Raw genomic sequence first — 14642 nt, 5'->3', positions numbered from 1 at the left:
ATCTATTCTGTACAATTTGGTATTAAATGAAAATGAATTCTTTGTACTATAGAAGATTTAAAATACGCTTTTAAATGCATTTTAAATTAATTGTTCGTAATAAAAATATTGATAATATAGAAAGAGAAAAGTTACAAATCAAAAATTTATTATATTTTTATTATTGCATGGTTAATAATGATCTTTGATAAATCAAGGTTATTATCAACATATTCAGCACAAGAAAAAATGAAACTGCACAGATAGTATGCACACTATGTGCTTTATTATTTTACAAGTATAAAGTCTAGTATAAAGAAAATATGGCGAAATAAGTGTTGTGACAATTTGTGTATACACAGAATCCTATAATTTTGAGAAATATAGTGTTCTTATATAATTATAAACTGTAGTAAACTCTTTATTTTACAGTTTTATGAAGGGTTGTATCTCCCCCGTTTCGCCTTCACCTCTTTTTATTTCATGATTATAACAAATGCAAGGCTACTTTAATATGTATAAATAAAAATAACTAGTTTGATTAATGAGCTAATTTTGTTGTTCACTAAATGTAACCTAAAGGATAAAAATACATGATTACTATTTATTTTCTTTTTTTTTTTTCTTTTGGTCAGTAGCAGATTAAATCTTTACTAAAATTTTATAATCACGCATGCGTTGTTCATTCATCCTTCTTTTTTCTTTTCTTTTCCTTTTCGTCGTTATTTGTTGTTATGAAACCTTACACATACTCATTATTATAATTTGTGCTCTTACCCTTACATTTTCACTTGCACGCAATATATTGTGAAAATGAAAGATTAACATAATGTCTCTACGTACACGCGTGTCGTATAGAATCTATATGAGACAATATTGTCACACACACACATGCGAAATGACAATCAATATCTCTTAACAAGAAATTATTAATACAGGGAATTTCAATGGTATTTTAATTCTGTGCCCTGCTCTCTCGTTTCTATTTTACTAATAAAACATTATTTATCTCTATTTTATATATGTATAAATTTCTTTGGTCTTATTTTTCTCGTTCAATACTCTCTAAATTTGCATATAAACATATCTTCCTCTAACTGTCATGGATTGTTACAATCACTGATTCGAATCGAGGGCTGCTTTATGGTGGTTCTGATAATTGACGTGTAATATATGCGAGGCGTATTATGAATTGGAATCCAAAATAAAATTTCTATAGATTTATATAAAATTATTAATAACTTGATCTCTCTCTCTCTCTCTTTCTTTATCGTTACGAAAGAAAATATGAGTCTACGAGTATTTTGATACATTATCTATTCAACAACTGATAATTAGTCTAATATTTTTTATATAAATAAAATAGAGTAGTATCTTTTTATATTTGTATTAGTATTGATTTTTTAAAAGTTTGATCCTTTTTATTGGCATTATTGGCACATTTATATTCAGTATACATCAGTTGTTAATTTAATATATATTATCGCGTGCAATTTTTCTTGTATAATTATAAATGATATTAAACGTATTTTATTTTTGTTAAATTTTTATCAAAGTTTGAATACGGTAATAAATGTAATCCAAATTAGGTGTTGAAACAACCTCATGACCATCATATGTTTTTGATCATTTTAAATATTATTTGATGTTTCTTATTTTTAATTTAACTGTGCACCTGTATCCATTTATGTGTTTTGTTTAACACATTATTTATACGTATTGTATATATTCTTCATAAATAATAATTTGCTTAAAGAATATATGTGTATATATACACGTTACTTACGTACGTATATACGTACGTACAGAAAGCTCTTATAATGTCTACTTTTTTACTTACAAATGAATAGGAGCATAGTTAAAACTTTGACTTTTGTTTTGCCAATTTTATAAAGACATCGTTTGAGTCAAAGCCTTAACTTGCTTTAAAAATAATATTTTCTTAGTTATGATTTCTCATATCAAAGTACAAAACATTTACAATCGAGAGCAAAATAAACTAACAAAAATATTCTAGCGCGTCATAAAATTTCTTTTGCCTATACAACTACAATCTTATGATTGTTACCATTTGGCAAGAGAACATAATAGACACGCTTCCCCTTATCTCATTGAAATTCTTGTATATTATTATGATATTGACTATTATTAAATGAACCATTAGTCTGTTCACTTCTTTCAACAACGTTTTGTATTTCCACTGTAGGCCCATTACTTGACTGGCCATTATTGTCATTAATATTTCCTGACGTAGCAACATTATTCCCCACAACATTAATGCTGTTGACAGTATTATTAGATTGTTGCGATTGTTGTTGCTGGTGCCTATTTAAAGTGTTCTGTGCAGAATTATTATTATTCTTTCTATGTCTATATTTGTGTGCAGTAAGGTACTGCTTAACGGCAAATGCTTTGTGACACATGTCACATTTATACGGCAAAGGATCTTGACAACTACCATCTGTGATATTTGATGCGTGCATTGTTAAATGCATCACATAATAATGTTTCACCATAAAAGATTTTCCACAAGTTTCACAAATATAAGGACCTGCTACACCATGGGTTTTACGATGTTTGTGAAGATTGTCCTTGCGTGAAAAGCTTTTGCCGCACAATTCACATTCATGCATTTTTTCACCTGTATGTGATACAGAATGTCTAACTAAATGTTCCTTACGGCTAAAAGCTTTAGCACATGTTGTGCATACATACGGACGTTCGCCAGTATGTAATTTTCGATGTTGAAATAAGTGTTCTTTTCTTTTGAAAGGCTTTGCACAAATATCACAATTAAAAGAGTTCCCATTAACTTGTATAGTTTCTTCTTTCACTATTGAATCTGATCCTTCGTTTATCAGTGAACAAGTATGACTATTCAATGAACTTACGGATGAAAAATTTTTACCACAATTATGGCATAGACTACTCCTATTAGATTGTGATATAGCTTGAGGATTAACAGTAATTAAAGGTGTCTGTTCAGTGCCTGATCTGATTCTAAGAAATTCTGATATTTGTCCAATGGAAGTGCGGGACATAACATCTTCACTTTTAGTAAAGTCTTTAAAATCTTTTCCTTCATCTTGAACTGATTGATTGGGTAAAGATGTTTCTTTAAATCCTAAACTTAAAAATACCTCTGGAGCAGCCTGTACTGTAGTATAATTTTGACAAGGAGATGCATTATCTTCTTTTTGAATATCTGTAACTTTTTGTATTATTTGTTGATTCTGTTCCACCTCTGTATCTGCCTTAAGTATAATATTATTATTTTGTTGAACTTGAGGCGAAGACTCTTGTTTTACGATAAATTCTTGCGGTGTAGCTATTTGCACTTGTTGTTTATCTATTTGTTGAAGTCTTTGTTGTCTCTGCAAATGGTGTATCTGCTGAGTTATCTGTGACTGTCCTTGTTGTTGATGATTAAGCTGAGTCTGATTTTGTTGTTGTGTTATTTGAGTAGATTGAGTTAATTGTTGTGAAATTTGTCTTTGAGATTGTCCTTGTTGTACCACTTGATTATGATTTTGTATTTGAGGCGATTGAGTTGCCTGTTCACTTATTTCATTTTGTGTTTCATTAGATCTTTGAGGCGATACATGTTGAGATGTTTGTTGTTGACAACTGTAATGAGTTTCTGCTGTAGCTTCTACAACTGCAGCTGACATATCACCATTTGATTGCATCTAAGTAAAATGAAAAGCAATTATTTTTAGAAATTCTAAAGTACATTAATTAATCTAGTAATAACAATATATAAGTATATATAATCACATTAGAAATATCTACGATACACACAAAACATAAGTAAGCAAGAAATTTATAATTAAATTTATTTAATTATTACGTTAGAAACAAACCTGCATGGCACATTTATATTGTTGTACCCTAGCTTGGACACCGCTGATGATTTGTATATTTGATGCATTGATATTGCTAACGACAACGGGTTGTTGAAGTTGTCCATGTTGTTCGTCAGTTAGAACTTGATTTCCTGCATTTCCTAATATTTTCTCCTCTGACTTTGAACCTTCGGCATCAGGAGTGGAAGATCTCTCCCTCTCAATGTTTTTGACATACACTTTACCTTCTTTTAAAAAATCCTCAGAATAGCGGAGCGAAGTAAAATATGACTCCAGCATACCCTCTGCACTAACAACTGTTTCTCGGAACTCAAGGAAATTTTCCAACTTCCTGACACACTCGTGGCAGACGATTTTAGGTAACGAATCCTCTTCTAAAACCTTGAAGTTCACACGAATATGGAATTGTCTTAATATATTGAAAAACCTTATATGCTTCTCTATGCGTAAATTCATTAAGTTGAATTTACAGAGAGAATTTTCATTTGAATTTAGGCATACTTAAGAATTTCTTATAAACTTCTTTATTGTATTTATTTATTTATATATATACGTATATATATGTATGTATATGTATATTCATATTTTATTTATTATTATTATTATTATTTTTTTTTTTTTTCTAGCAGTGGACGGAATGTTACAGTAATTTATAATTTCTATCATTGCTTGCTGTAGTCTAAAAACAGAGCAATTTTGATACCGCGAAGTACAAGTCCATTTCATGTCAAAAGCATGTTTCCTCACCTGAATGGGTAAACATGTTTGAATTTTTGTTTGAAGTTGTCGCCTGCGACCTTCATCACGAAATATGTTCATTTTATTGCCTTCGCTGCTGGTACACAATCTGCACAGCTCGTAGTAATTAACTTTCCGATATCCAGACATTGCTTTCCCGCGGGAAACGAATTATCGCAATTATTAGAAAATTGCGAAAAGTTTTAATTGCGATTAAACGCGTTCGAAACATCAATCACCGTTTTCCTTCGGCACTTTCAGTATCGTAACTTATAATAGAGAAAATAAGACTGCTTCGTATCGTTGGTTGTATCGGTAGCCATTTGTAGACTGCGCTCTCTTAACAATTATTCATTAACCCGCCAAAAATTCAAATACATCAATCTCCAAGCATCAATTGTTATTTCATTTACAATCTAATTGTAAATTTCATATTAATGTGATACCATAATTTGATTTACAATTATATATATAATTATAATATATAATTATATATATTTTCATACAATTTTATTATTAACTAGGTTAACTATTACTTTTACTATATATACATGGAATAAATACATTTTATTTAATATATCTAAAAAAGAGAAATTGTTTATGCTCATTTAATATTTTAAATTCACATTTAAAAGTGAATGTAAGTAGATAAGTTAGTATATAAACGTACTTATGTGTGTATGTACAGAAAGAATAGTATATGAATATCGTTCGATATAGCAATCTTAATTGAGGTTAGGATATTTAATTTCATGTAACTAAAGTGTGAGATATGGCAGGAAGGATTTTTCGTTCACTTTCCACTGATTTATTAAATATTAATGGTCAACAAATTCGATATGGTCATCGTTTATGGGGAAAACCTCCGACAATTGCTCGTTCATTGGAACAACGATTGGCATGTAAATATTTCTTTGAATATATTTCATTATTTTGTTATATTCACACACACACACATTTTGACACATGTGTTTTCAATATAATTTGATCATTAGGTATAATATTTATAATAATATATTTCATCATATTACTTTGATATATTTATTTAAATATACTATTTGTTTTCAGTGGCAGAGAAAAGAGAAGAGTATTTAAAAAATCAAGTTAATATTGGTTTACCGTTTACTACAAAACCTAAGAAGACATTGATGAAAGAATGGAATGCGGAACTAAAAGCTAATGAGAAGAATTCTGAATTAGAGAAAAGTTCACGCAAATTGGCAAGTAAGCGTGTTAAATATGATTTCAATCATTCGATCTAATGTTCAATTTATACTTTATCAATTCTTTAAATAAATGTCACTAAACTTTTATAATCTTTCTTTCTACAGTAAATATCGATTTAGAAAAAGCAAGAGAGATTTGGTGGGAAACAAATGGGCCAGAACATACTTATAGAATTGCAGAACATTACGGAGTCTATCAACATTTGTATAAAGATGCATTTTTTTATCCGGTTATACAATTACAAGTAGATTATGATTTGGGTATAGATGATGTACTCGCTAGAGTTTATACTGGAAATGTAATTAAACCGAGTGAAGCTAAAAACCAACCTACCATTAACTATATTGCTAGCTCAGATACGCTATGGACTTTATTAATGACTACACCAGATGGAAACTTTACGGATCCTTCTAACGAATATTGCCACTGGTTTATGTAAGCCTCTATAATTTATATACTTTTGAGATATTACAATTGTGAGAACAAATTTTTGGATAGATTATATTTAATTATAGTGGAAATATACCTGGAAATGACATTGCAAAAGGAGAACAACTAGTCGATTATTTAAGACCAATACCATCGCGTGGTATTGGATACTGTAGATATATATTTGTATTATATAAGCAGGATAAACGTATCGATTACACAAAATATAAAAAGGAACAGCCTTGGTAAGGAAATATACTTTTTAATATACTAAGTTTGAAATTTATTTATAAATGCATTTAATAAATTAATTTTTTATGATACGTTTCAGTCTAAATTTATTGGAACGTGATTGGAATACGTTAGAATTTTATAGAGAACATCAAGATTATTTAACACCAGCGGGAATAGCATTTTTCCAATCGGACTGGGATCAATCTCTTACTGATTTTTATCATTATAATTTACGTATGTATTAATATTAATTATTTATATAGATTATTTATATAAATTGATTGAAATGAAAATTTTACTATATGTATTTTTAGAAATGGAAGAACCAGTGTTTGAGTACGATTTTCCAAAACCATATCTAAGGCCGCAGGAATGGTTCCCCAGAAGACGAGCTTTTAATTTATATTTAGATAGATACAGGGATCAAAAAGAAATAAATAAGGAATTTTTATTAAAGAAATTGAAAAAGGTTCATCCATTCAGAAAACCAGAACCACCATTGAAATATCCAAATGCTCATGCATTGGACAAATCTATGCCTTCTTGGTTGAGAGTAGAAACGAAAAAAGAAAGACTAGGCTGGGGACGTATTAATAATATAAATGAGTAGTATATCTATAATTAAAAAAAAAGTATACTTTTTTTCTTCATAATACATAATATATAATAATAATAATAATAATAATAATAATAATAATAATTTTTAAAAAATATATGCGTAGAAACATTTCATCATGTTTACCTAAACTAGCATAAATATTAGCCATGTGTGTGATATAGATTAAAAATTTTCCAAAAGGGTTAAATAATAAATAAATCTTCATATTAATATAAATTAGTCAAGTTTCAAATTAGCTTCTACCATTTTTCTACTTCGAGCTTTGACATCAGCTCGAGTTAATATATTTGGATCTATGACTTCATGTTCGACGATCAGAGCTGAAATAATTATCGCGTTTAATATATATATAATATTTAATTTTGATGAGTTGAAATTTAACTATATTAAAATTTGTAATTTTTCGTGAGAAATTCATAATTAATTATTTTAACGTAAATTACTCTTACATTTTAATATTTAGGAATCTCTTATATACATATATGATTAAAATAAATCTCTACCTGGCTCTAATATGTCCTTTCCAAATTTGAGATTAGAGGAATAATCAGCGACATAACTTTGATATAAGTTTCTTGCTTTCTCATCCTTTTCTTTGTCTAATTCAAAATTGCTCATTCCGAAAAGAGAACCCATTTTTCGACTAATTTGTGCTATTAATACTGAGCCTAAAAAACATATATATATATATATATATATATTAGTATATATCATATTATAATATTCTATATATTTATATATTATTTTATATAATAATATACAAAAAAAAGATTTTCTTTAACTACGAGAAACTCGAATATAAATTAATAACCATCCGGTTCAATTTTTTCTAAGATAGGTTCATCCTCATCTAACTCATCTATACTCTTCGTCTTTTTCAACTGTCTTCTCTCAACTCTACCACGTTTGATGCAGACAAGCATAAGTAACATATTTTGTAATGCCGCTATTATCTTCATTGATAATTCACCATGAGATCTTCTTTGTTCTTTGCAATCAACAAAACGTTTCTTTTGAGCTTCAATCTCTTCCAACAAAGCTTTTTTATCTATCCTATATCTAACAATAAGATAAGAAACGATTTATATGTTTGATTTATTTTCAATTACGAGATTAAATTTTGATTTATTTACAATTGTATACAATTATTAATTAAGTTTACATACTGTCCTGTTGTTGCTACCATCGTGTGTTTAAGTTTTTCCAAAAGGATAATAGCTTCTTCTTTTTTAATTACAAGATTATTGCGTTCTTTGATATTATAATTAAATTGATTAATCAAACGTGTCTTCTGTTTCATTTGTTCTTCGAGTCTGTGTGCATTGTTGTAATTATTATTTTCAAATTAATGCGATAAAATTATCATCATCATCATCGTCGTTGTTGTATTATTGTTAGATATATTCATTATTTTTTTACACATACCTTGGAAATAATTCGTTATGACTTCTAACTAAAACGGTATCTTTTAATATTTCACAAATTTCTTCCAAACGTTTAAGTTGACTTTCTAAATGATCGGATTTCCCCTTAAAGCTGGCATTTTTTTTATTAAGATCTTCGTTGCTCTGTGAATGCAGTATGTTTACTTATACTTCCCTTAGAATCTAATTAATCACTTTAAATGAAAAAGCAGTGGAAAATATAACATCTTAATGTGATCCCTCTTTTCAAGTTACGAAAACTTGATGTTTCAGGACTACATTTATATTTTAAATATAACATCATTACGATCATTACGAGGTGTCAAAAAACAAGTCTATTTCAGTTAATCAAATTTATTCAAATGTTATTAATTTAATTTTTATTAAATAAAAATATACTCCTACATTATGCGTGTGTGTGTGTGTAAAATATAATTTAAAAAATATAATAGTTACTTACTTCGATTCTAACTAACGATTTTGCATATTCCCATAGATCGGCAACACGTTCGCGAGCTGTAATTAAAGTACGTTCTCTTTCTTTCATATGTTTTAAAACATCTCGAGTTATTATTTTATATTTTTCTTTTAAATCATCAAGATTTTCTGCTCCCAATTGTCCCATTACTGTTGCTTTTACTATCACCTTACATTGATCCTTTTGATCATCTTTCAAAGCATTAAGAACTGCATCGAAATACATTGTATCCTACATATTAAAACGAAAATATAAAGGAATAATCAAAAAATCTCTAATGAGAAAGATAAGAATTTTACAAAAGCCTGCAGAAAAACGTACTTTTTTTAAAATCTTAATCATCGTTACATAAGTTGATTGCATGGCCTTAGCGCCATTTTGTTTAGCTGTTGAGCGTTGCAAATATGCAGACAAACGTTGATGCAAATGATCTGTTTGAACTTCTTTACCCTCTTCTTCCAGTAATACACATTTTTCAACCTTATTTTTTGATAATAATAAAATCAAATGGATAAAATTAGTAATACAATAGTTTAAATATTTTACATTTTCTAATAAACGCGACGTACTTGTAAATCGAAATATTGTTTAGCTAATTTTTCTTTCTCGTAACGTATTTTGTCCAATTGTCGATGGTATAATTCACTGTTTTGATCAATTCTATCGAGAATTTCCTAAAACATCGAAAGTTTTAAGTACTTTTTGAATGCCTTTTGAAAAGTTAGTTTATATTCCCGACACAGCGATTGTGATTTTATAAAGTTTAAGTGAGCTATGAATTTTTAAAACGTTTTAATCAAAGTTTAGTAAAATTGTGTATCAAACAAAATTGAGATTTTAAATCTTTTCAAAATATCGTCCCAAAGAAAAACCATCTCGAAATTATCTTCTAGAATAATTTATATTTCATTTCATTGATAGAATCTCAAAATGTGGATAGAAAATTTGTATATAAAAAAAAATTCTTTCTTAAAACAATCCTCTGATTAATTAAATAAATAAAATATCGAGATAAATTATATTACTTTTCTACTGAGTTGACCAAAAGCTAAATGAAAGTTATCATATTGTTGTAATATAGCTAAAAGATGAGTTTTATTTCCAGTTACAACATCACGAATAATACCGCGATACTCTCGAACATCTGTTCGTATAGATTTCAAATTTTTCGATACTCTTTGCTTCAATTTAATTAATTCCAATGAACGAATCTTTTTTTCTCGATCTGTGATCAAATATAATTTTAATTTATGACAATTATTTTTGCATTTCTTTACGAAGGTTTGAAATTATTTCAATAATAAAAAAAATTAAAAAAAAAAAAAGAATAAAAACATAATTTTTTCGTAGAATTTTGTTTAATTATATTCATTTAAAAAAATTGTTAATTAACCATATAACTTAAGAACTCCACGATACTGATTTATTTTATCTCTATTGGTCCATCGTTCGTCTGACATTTTGTGAACTTTGATTCGTTTTGCAGTAAACATTTTAGTACAATTTTTGTTATACTGTAGAATATATTTATTTTTTCCTGATGCGTATATACATAAATATATATATATGCTGTTGGTTTATCGATTTTGCGTGGAAAGCAGAGTAAAAATTCAATCGGCTAGTTAATTCTGTTAAATAAAGCAACACACCATGGTTTTGAATTTAGTTATTCCGATTTCGATAATCGATTATGTCAATATTTAATTAAATAGAGTAAACAATATTGCTGTGTACGAAGCCCACTTCCTTTGAAAATATTTTTATTAGGGTATAGGGTGGCAGGATTATTTCGGTATTACAAATAATTATCAAAATCATTTAGTATATGCATTTGTTGTCAAATCTTTTAATATCTGCGCCATGGCTGCAGGATTATCTTTTGGTACCTAAAATAATATTATTTATTGAAGATTTTTTATTCAATATGTGAGCCGATAATTATAAAATTCATCTAACATAAGTTATTTGAGTTATTAAGAAACATATTTTAGTCAAACGAATATTTTGTTGAAAAATAAATATAAGATATCTTTCGTTATGGTTTTAAAAATTATTATAAGAAATTATTATAAGAAATATATGTAATACCATGTGTCCTGCTCGGTTGACCCAATAAAATCCAAAATTACCGTAACGTTTAGAGTAACCTTCGATAATGCGATCAGAAACCAATGACAATCTTTTAGCGTTACTCCAATCGTAAGCATTTTTCCAATTGATTTTATCAACCCAAAGTACCGTGCCTACAAATTTTCAATCTTATTCGAATATTTGATCAAAAATAAAAAGAAAATATAGAAAAGATGTATAATATAAATGAAAAAGTTCTATGCCTGGCGTATCAACGATGAGGTCCATGTGCCCGGTGTATACAAACACATTGATGTTAGTTTCGTTCAGTAAGAGTTCCACTATAAAATACGATAACATTATGTACATACACATAACACTGAAGAGTAACATTTTTATCTAACTCGATGGAGATAATAAATAATATGTACTTAAGCTTTCCGTGATATTTAATTTACTCTCGTGAGGTTAAATGAACATTTTATCTAAAAGCATTTGGAAAGCGTATTTTTGAAATTAACAGATAGATAATAATAATTATTATTATTATAGCAAAACACATAACAGGAAGAAAAATTATCGAAGATATATAACCTCTCTCTCACTCTTTTTCTTTTGATAAATAATCTCATTTTGTGATATTTTAACTTCTTATTGTATAATGTACATCTATTACAATTGTGTCAAGAGAGAATTACCTTTATCGACAACCGGTTTCATGAAATCCTCCATCAACATATTGAACACCATATTGGATTGTCTACCATGAAAAGTTTTAAGACCGAGTGCAGTTTTTACCGGTCCGTTCATTAAATCCTCTAAACTTCTACTATCTTTTTGAATCAAATTGTGATATTTAGCATCTGTGGTATAATCAAATTATTATTATTATTATTATTATTATTATTATTATTATTATTATGATTTTTGTTTAAGTATCTCTCGTATATCATCAGCTTGAATAATTTGAATAGACCGACTATTGTCAGATCTATTCATAAGTTACCATTGTGCGAATATTCTTGATTTAAGGATTTCAATACCACATATATCTATCTATCATGCTTTTGAAATGATTACCTTTTGAATTTGAATGTATGTATATGTTATTTTGCAAACCGAGTTGAATTAGGTACTTCGCGAACGAGTTATTATTATTATCATTATCCAACTGTGCTGTTTGTATTGTAGCACGTTAACGAAGTTGACATTTAATAATAATTTACTAATGTTATCTCAAAGTACAGAATGTTGTTTTCTATTTTTTTTTTTTCTTTTTTTAAAATCGTCCTATTCATAGAATAGATAAAATAAGATCACCTCCTACGGTATAAATTGATGACAATCCTAGAGTTCGAGAACGTTCGTAGGCAGGAGACAATTTGGTTAAAATGTTATAAAAATCGATGTTATCCGTAACTTTGACAATGACATTTTCCGTGTAACTCCATAAAGTAGTGGCCATTGACCATCGGCCATTATCAACTGCATCTTTAGTCGCGTTGGCTGATATTTGAATTTTTTTATAACCGTTAGAATCGATCATACCCTAAAGAAATGAAATATGAAATTTATATCTTAACTTGGCAGTTACGATGATCGATCGTTTATAATACATGAGACAATTTATCCAATAGTATTACCGTGCTAAGTAAAAAAGGTGCCCAAGTCATGACAGAATCGATTGGAGATATCCAAGCATCGCCAAGACCAACCCCTTTTAAATTACTTTTAATAGTACCTGCTTGCTGTTCCTGTAAATTTAATATACATTATATAACATTATGTTATATATATATATTGTAAATATTTCTTAGTAAATGTAATTTTTTTTCTATGAAACATAAATATATATATTAAAATATCTAATAATATATATATAATTTTTTCTATGAAAAAAGGAGCAGACCTTATACCAAACCAGTGCAAATTCAGCCCCCATTTTTCCACCATACGATTCGGTTAGGATATAAGTAGGTACATTAGAAAATTTAGGTAATTTCTTCAGAAAACCTTTCATGCATTCAACGAGATCAATAGCAATTTGTTTGTTCGTTCGAGCATATGCTTCTGACTTTTCAACATAGCTAAATCCAGTACCAACTGGATTATCGATGAACAAAACATTGTAATCTTTAACCTGTTAGAGAAAAGAGATATTTTCAAATATTCTATTTATTTCTATGATATTATTATTTGGAAATGTTCGATATGAGGAAAAAAAAAGAAACAAATTCCTACCCACGTATGATTCCTTGGTTTCAAATTCATATCGAGAGGACCAAGTTCTTCAAAGTTTCCATAAGAAGTGGAGGATCCACCGGGACCACCTTGCAACCAAATCACTAAGGGTTTTTCGTAATACGATTGAACGTTTGCCGTGGTGTAATAAAGCCACCAGAACATATGGGCATATTGTCTAACCGTCACATGTCCCCAATCTTGTTCACCCGGACCAAAACCTACTTTTCCTAATATCAAAATTAATCAATTCAGTATTTTTTGTATTCTCTCCTTTTTCTTGTTATTTTTTTTATTTTATATTATCGTAATAAAAATAAATATATTATATTATTGTATTATATTAAATCTCACCGACACTTTCGTAAAGAAGGCACGATAAAATGATAACACTTAACGTTACACGTTGCATCTTTACAAATTAAGATTTACTGGAACAATGATTGCACGGATTTTAACGATTGTATTTAATATACCGTCTTATCGATACATAAGACAGATTAGATACGATTTTATATAAGTGACATTTATGACAAAGTATATATATGTGTATCTGTATTTTTAGAAGATTTTATAAGTAATAATTTGATATCATGTGATTTTCGTAATATGAAAAGAAAATATATAGATATATCGATACGTAGGTGTACATACACTACGCACGATAATTTAAAGTATTTTAAATGTAACGGTATTCCATCTTTTAATATACAGGGTGGACCATATAAATGGGAACACCTAAATATCTCCATTGTATAAAATCTTATTAAAAAATTTCAAAAGAGAAAGTTGCACTATTGCAAGAGGGCAATGTAATGGTTGATATGTAAAACTTTTAGGTAGGGGGGGGGGATAATTTTGTAGAGCATAAAAAAAACGTATAAAAATCATCTGCATGATCATTCCAATCATTTTTTCTCTAAAATATTTCAATCCAAAGATAATATATATTAAATTTAGATATTTTATGTTATTTTCATCGAACATCGTAATATCAAATGATTCATAATGTGCAAATTTCTCTTCTCTTTCTAAATAATCAACACATTTTCTCTATGCATACACGCACACACACACACACATATATATGCATTTACTATGTGTGTCGATTTAATCGGTGTTCCAGTTTCAATTCTTGTTTCGAAATGTTGCCAATAAACCGTTATATTGGAAAAAAACAATGGGCGTCGTATATAAGGTGTTTCTGCTTCTGAATTCTCTCTCATTCTCTCTCTCTCTCTCTCTCTCTCTTTCTCCTTAGCAGAAGATTTCAATGCCTTGTATTTCAATGAAGACCCCAATACAGATAATTATATTTTCATCTACCTCGTTGTAAA

The 14642-nt window shown here is 28.4% G+C and overlaps 4 protein-coding genes across 4 annotated transcripts; 1 reads left to right on the top strand and 3 right to left on the bottom strand.

Annotated features, from left to right (window-relative positions):
• Positions 1 to 235: 235 nt before the first annotated feature.
• Positions 236 to 4967, bottom strand: LOC122520915 (zinc finger and SCAN domain-containing protein 12-like). The gene is made up of 3 exons (XM_043641234.1): positions 4593 to 4967; positions 3843 to 4226; positions 236 to 3668 (listed from the first exon to the last, which is right to left on the bottom strand). Exons 1-3 carry the CDS (start codon positions 4731 to 4733, stop codon positions 2088 to 2090), a joined length of 2106 nt encoding a protein of 701 aa, XP_043497169.1. The 5' UTR covers positions 4734 to 4967; the 3' UTR covers positions 236 to 2087.
• Positions 4968 to 5152: 185 nt separating this feature from the next.
• Positions 5153 to 7099, top strand: LOC122520530 (39S ribosomal protein L38, mitochondrial). The gene is made up of 6 exons (XM_043640595.1): positions 5153 to 5485; positions 5652 to 5807; positions 5915 to 6245; positions 6326 to 6484; positions 6571 to 6707; positions 6788 to 7099. Exons 1-6 carry the CDS (start codon positions 5356 to 5358, stop codon positions 7081 to 7083), a joined length of 1209 nt encoding a protein of 402 aa, XP_043496530.1. The 5' UTR covers positions 5153 to 5355; the 3' UTR covers positions 7084 to 7099.
• A 29-nt stretch (positions 7100 to 7128) lies between these two features.
• LOC122520529 lies at positions 7129 to 10725 on the bottom strand. The gene is made up of 9 exons (XM_043640593.1): positions 10644 to 10725; positions 9564 to 9668; positions 9316 to 9474; positions 8977 to 9225; positions 8518 to 8660; positions 8259 to 8405; positions 7904 to 8151; positions 7596 to 7760; positions 7129 to 7412 (listed from the first exon to the last, which is right to left on the bottom strand). Exons 1-9 carry the CDS (start codon positions 10644 to 10646, stop codon positions 7309 to 7311), a joined length of 1323 nt encoding a protein of 440 aa, XP_043496528.1. The 5' UTR covers positions 10647 to 10725; the 3' UTR covers positions 7129 to 7308.
• On the bottom strand, positions 10396 to 14172 carry LOC122520528 (retinoid-inducible serine carboxypeptidase-like). The gene is made up of 9 exons (XM_043640592.1): positions 13660 to 14172; positions 13306 to 13535; positions 12974 to 13204; positions 12708 to 12818; positions 12385 to 12613; positions 11763 to 11927; positions 11328 to 11405; positions 11083 to 11237; positions 10396 to 10880 (listed from the first exon to the last, which is right to left on the bottom strand). Exons 1-9 carry the CDS (start codon positions 13715 to 13717, stop codon positions 10809 to 10811), a joined length of 1329 nt encoding a protein of 442 aa, XP_043496527.1. The 5' UTR covers positions 13718 to 14172; the 3' UTR covers positions 10396 to 10808.
• Positions 14173 to 14642: the final 470 nt, after the last annotated feature.

The sequence above is a fragment of the Polistes fuscatus genome, unplaced genomic scaffold (genome assembly GCF_010416935.1).
Source record: "Polistes fuscatus isolate 324 unplaced genomic scaffold, CU_Pfus_HIC Scaffold4, whole genome shotgun sequence".
NCBI classification, from domain to species: Eukaryota; Metazoa; Arthropoda; class Insecta; order Hymenoptera; family Vespidae; genus Polistes; species Polistes fuscatus.
The sequence above is the reverse complement of the archived record's forward strand: the minus strand, read 5'-3'. Positions and strand labels throughout refer to the sequence as shown.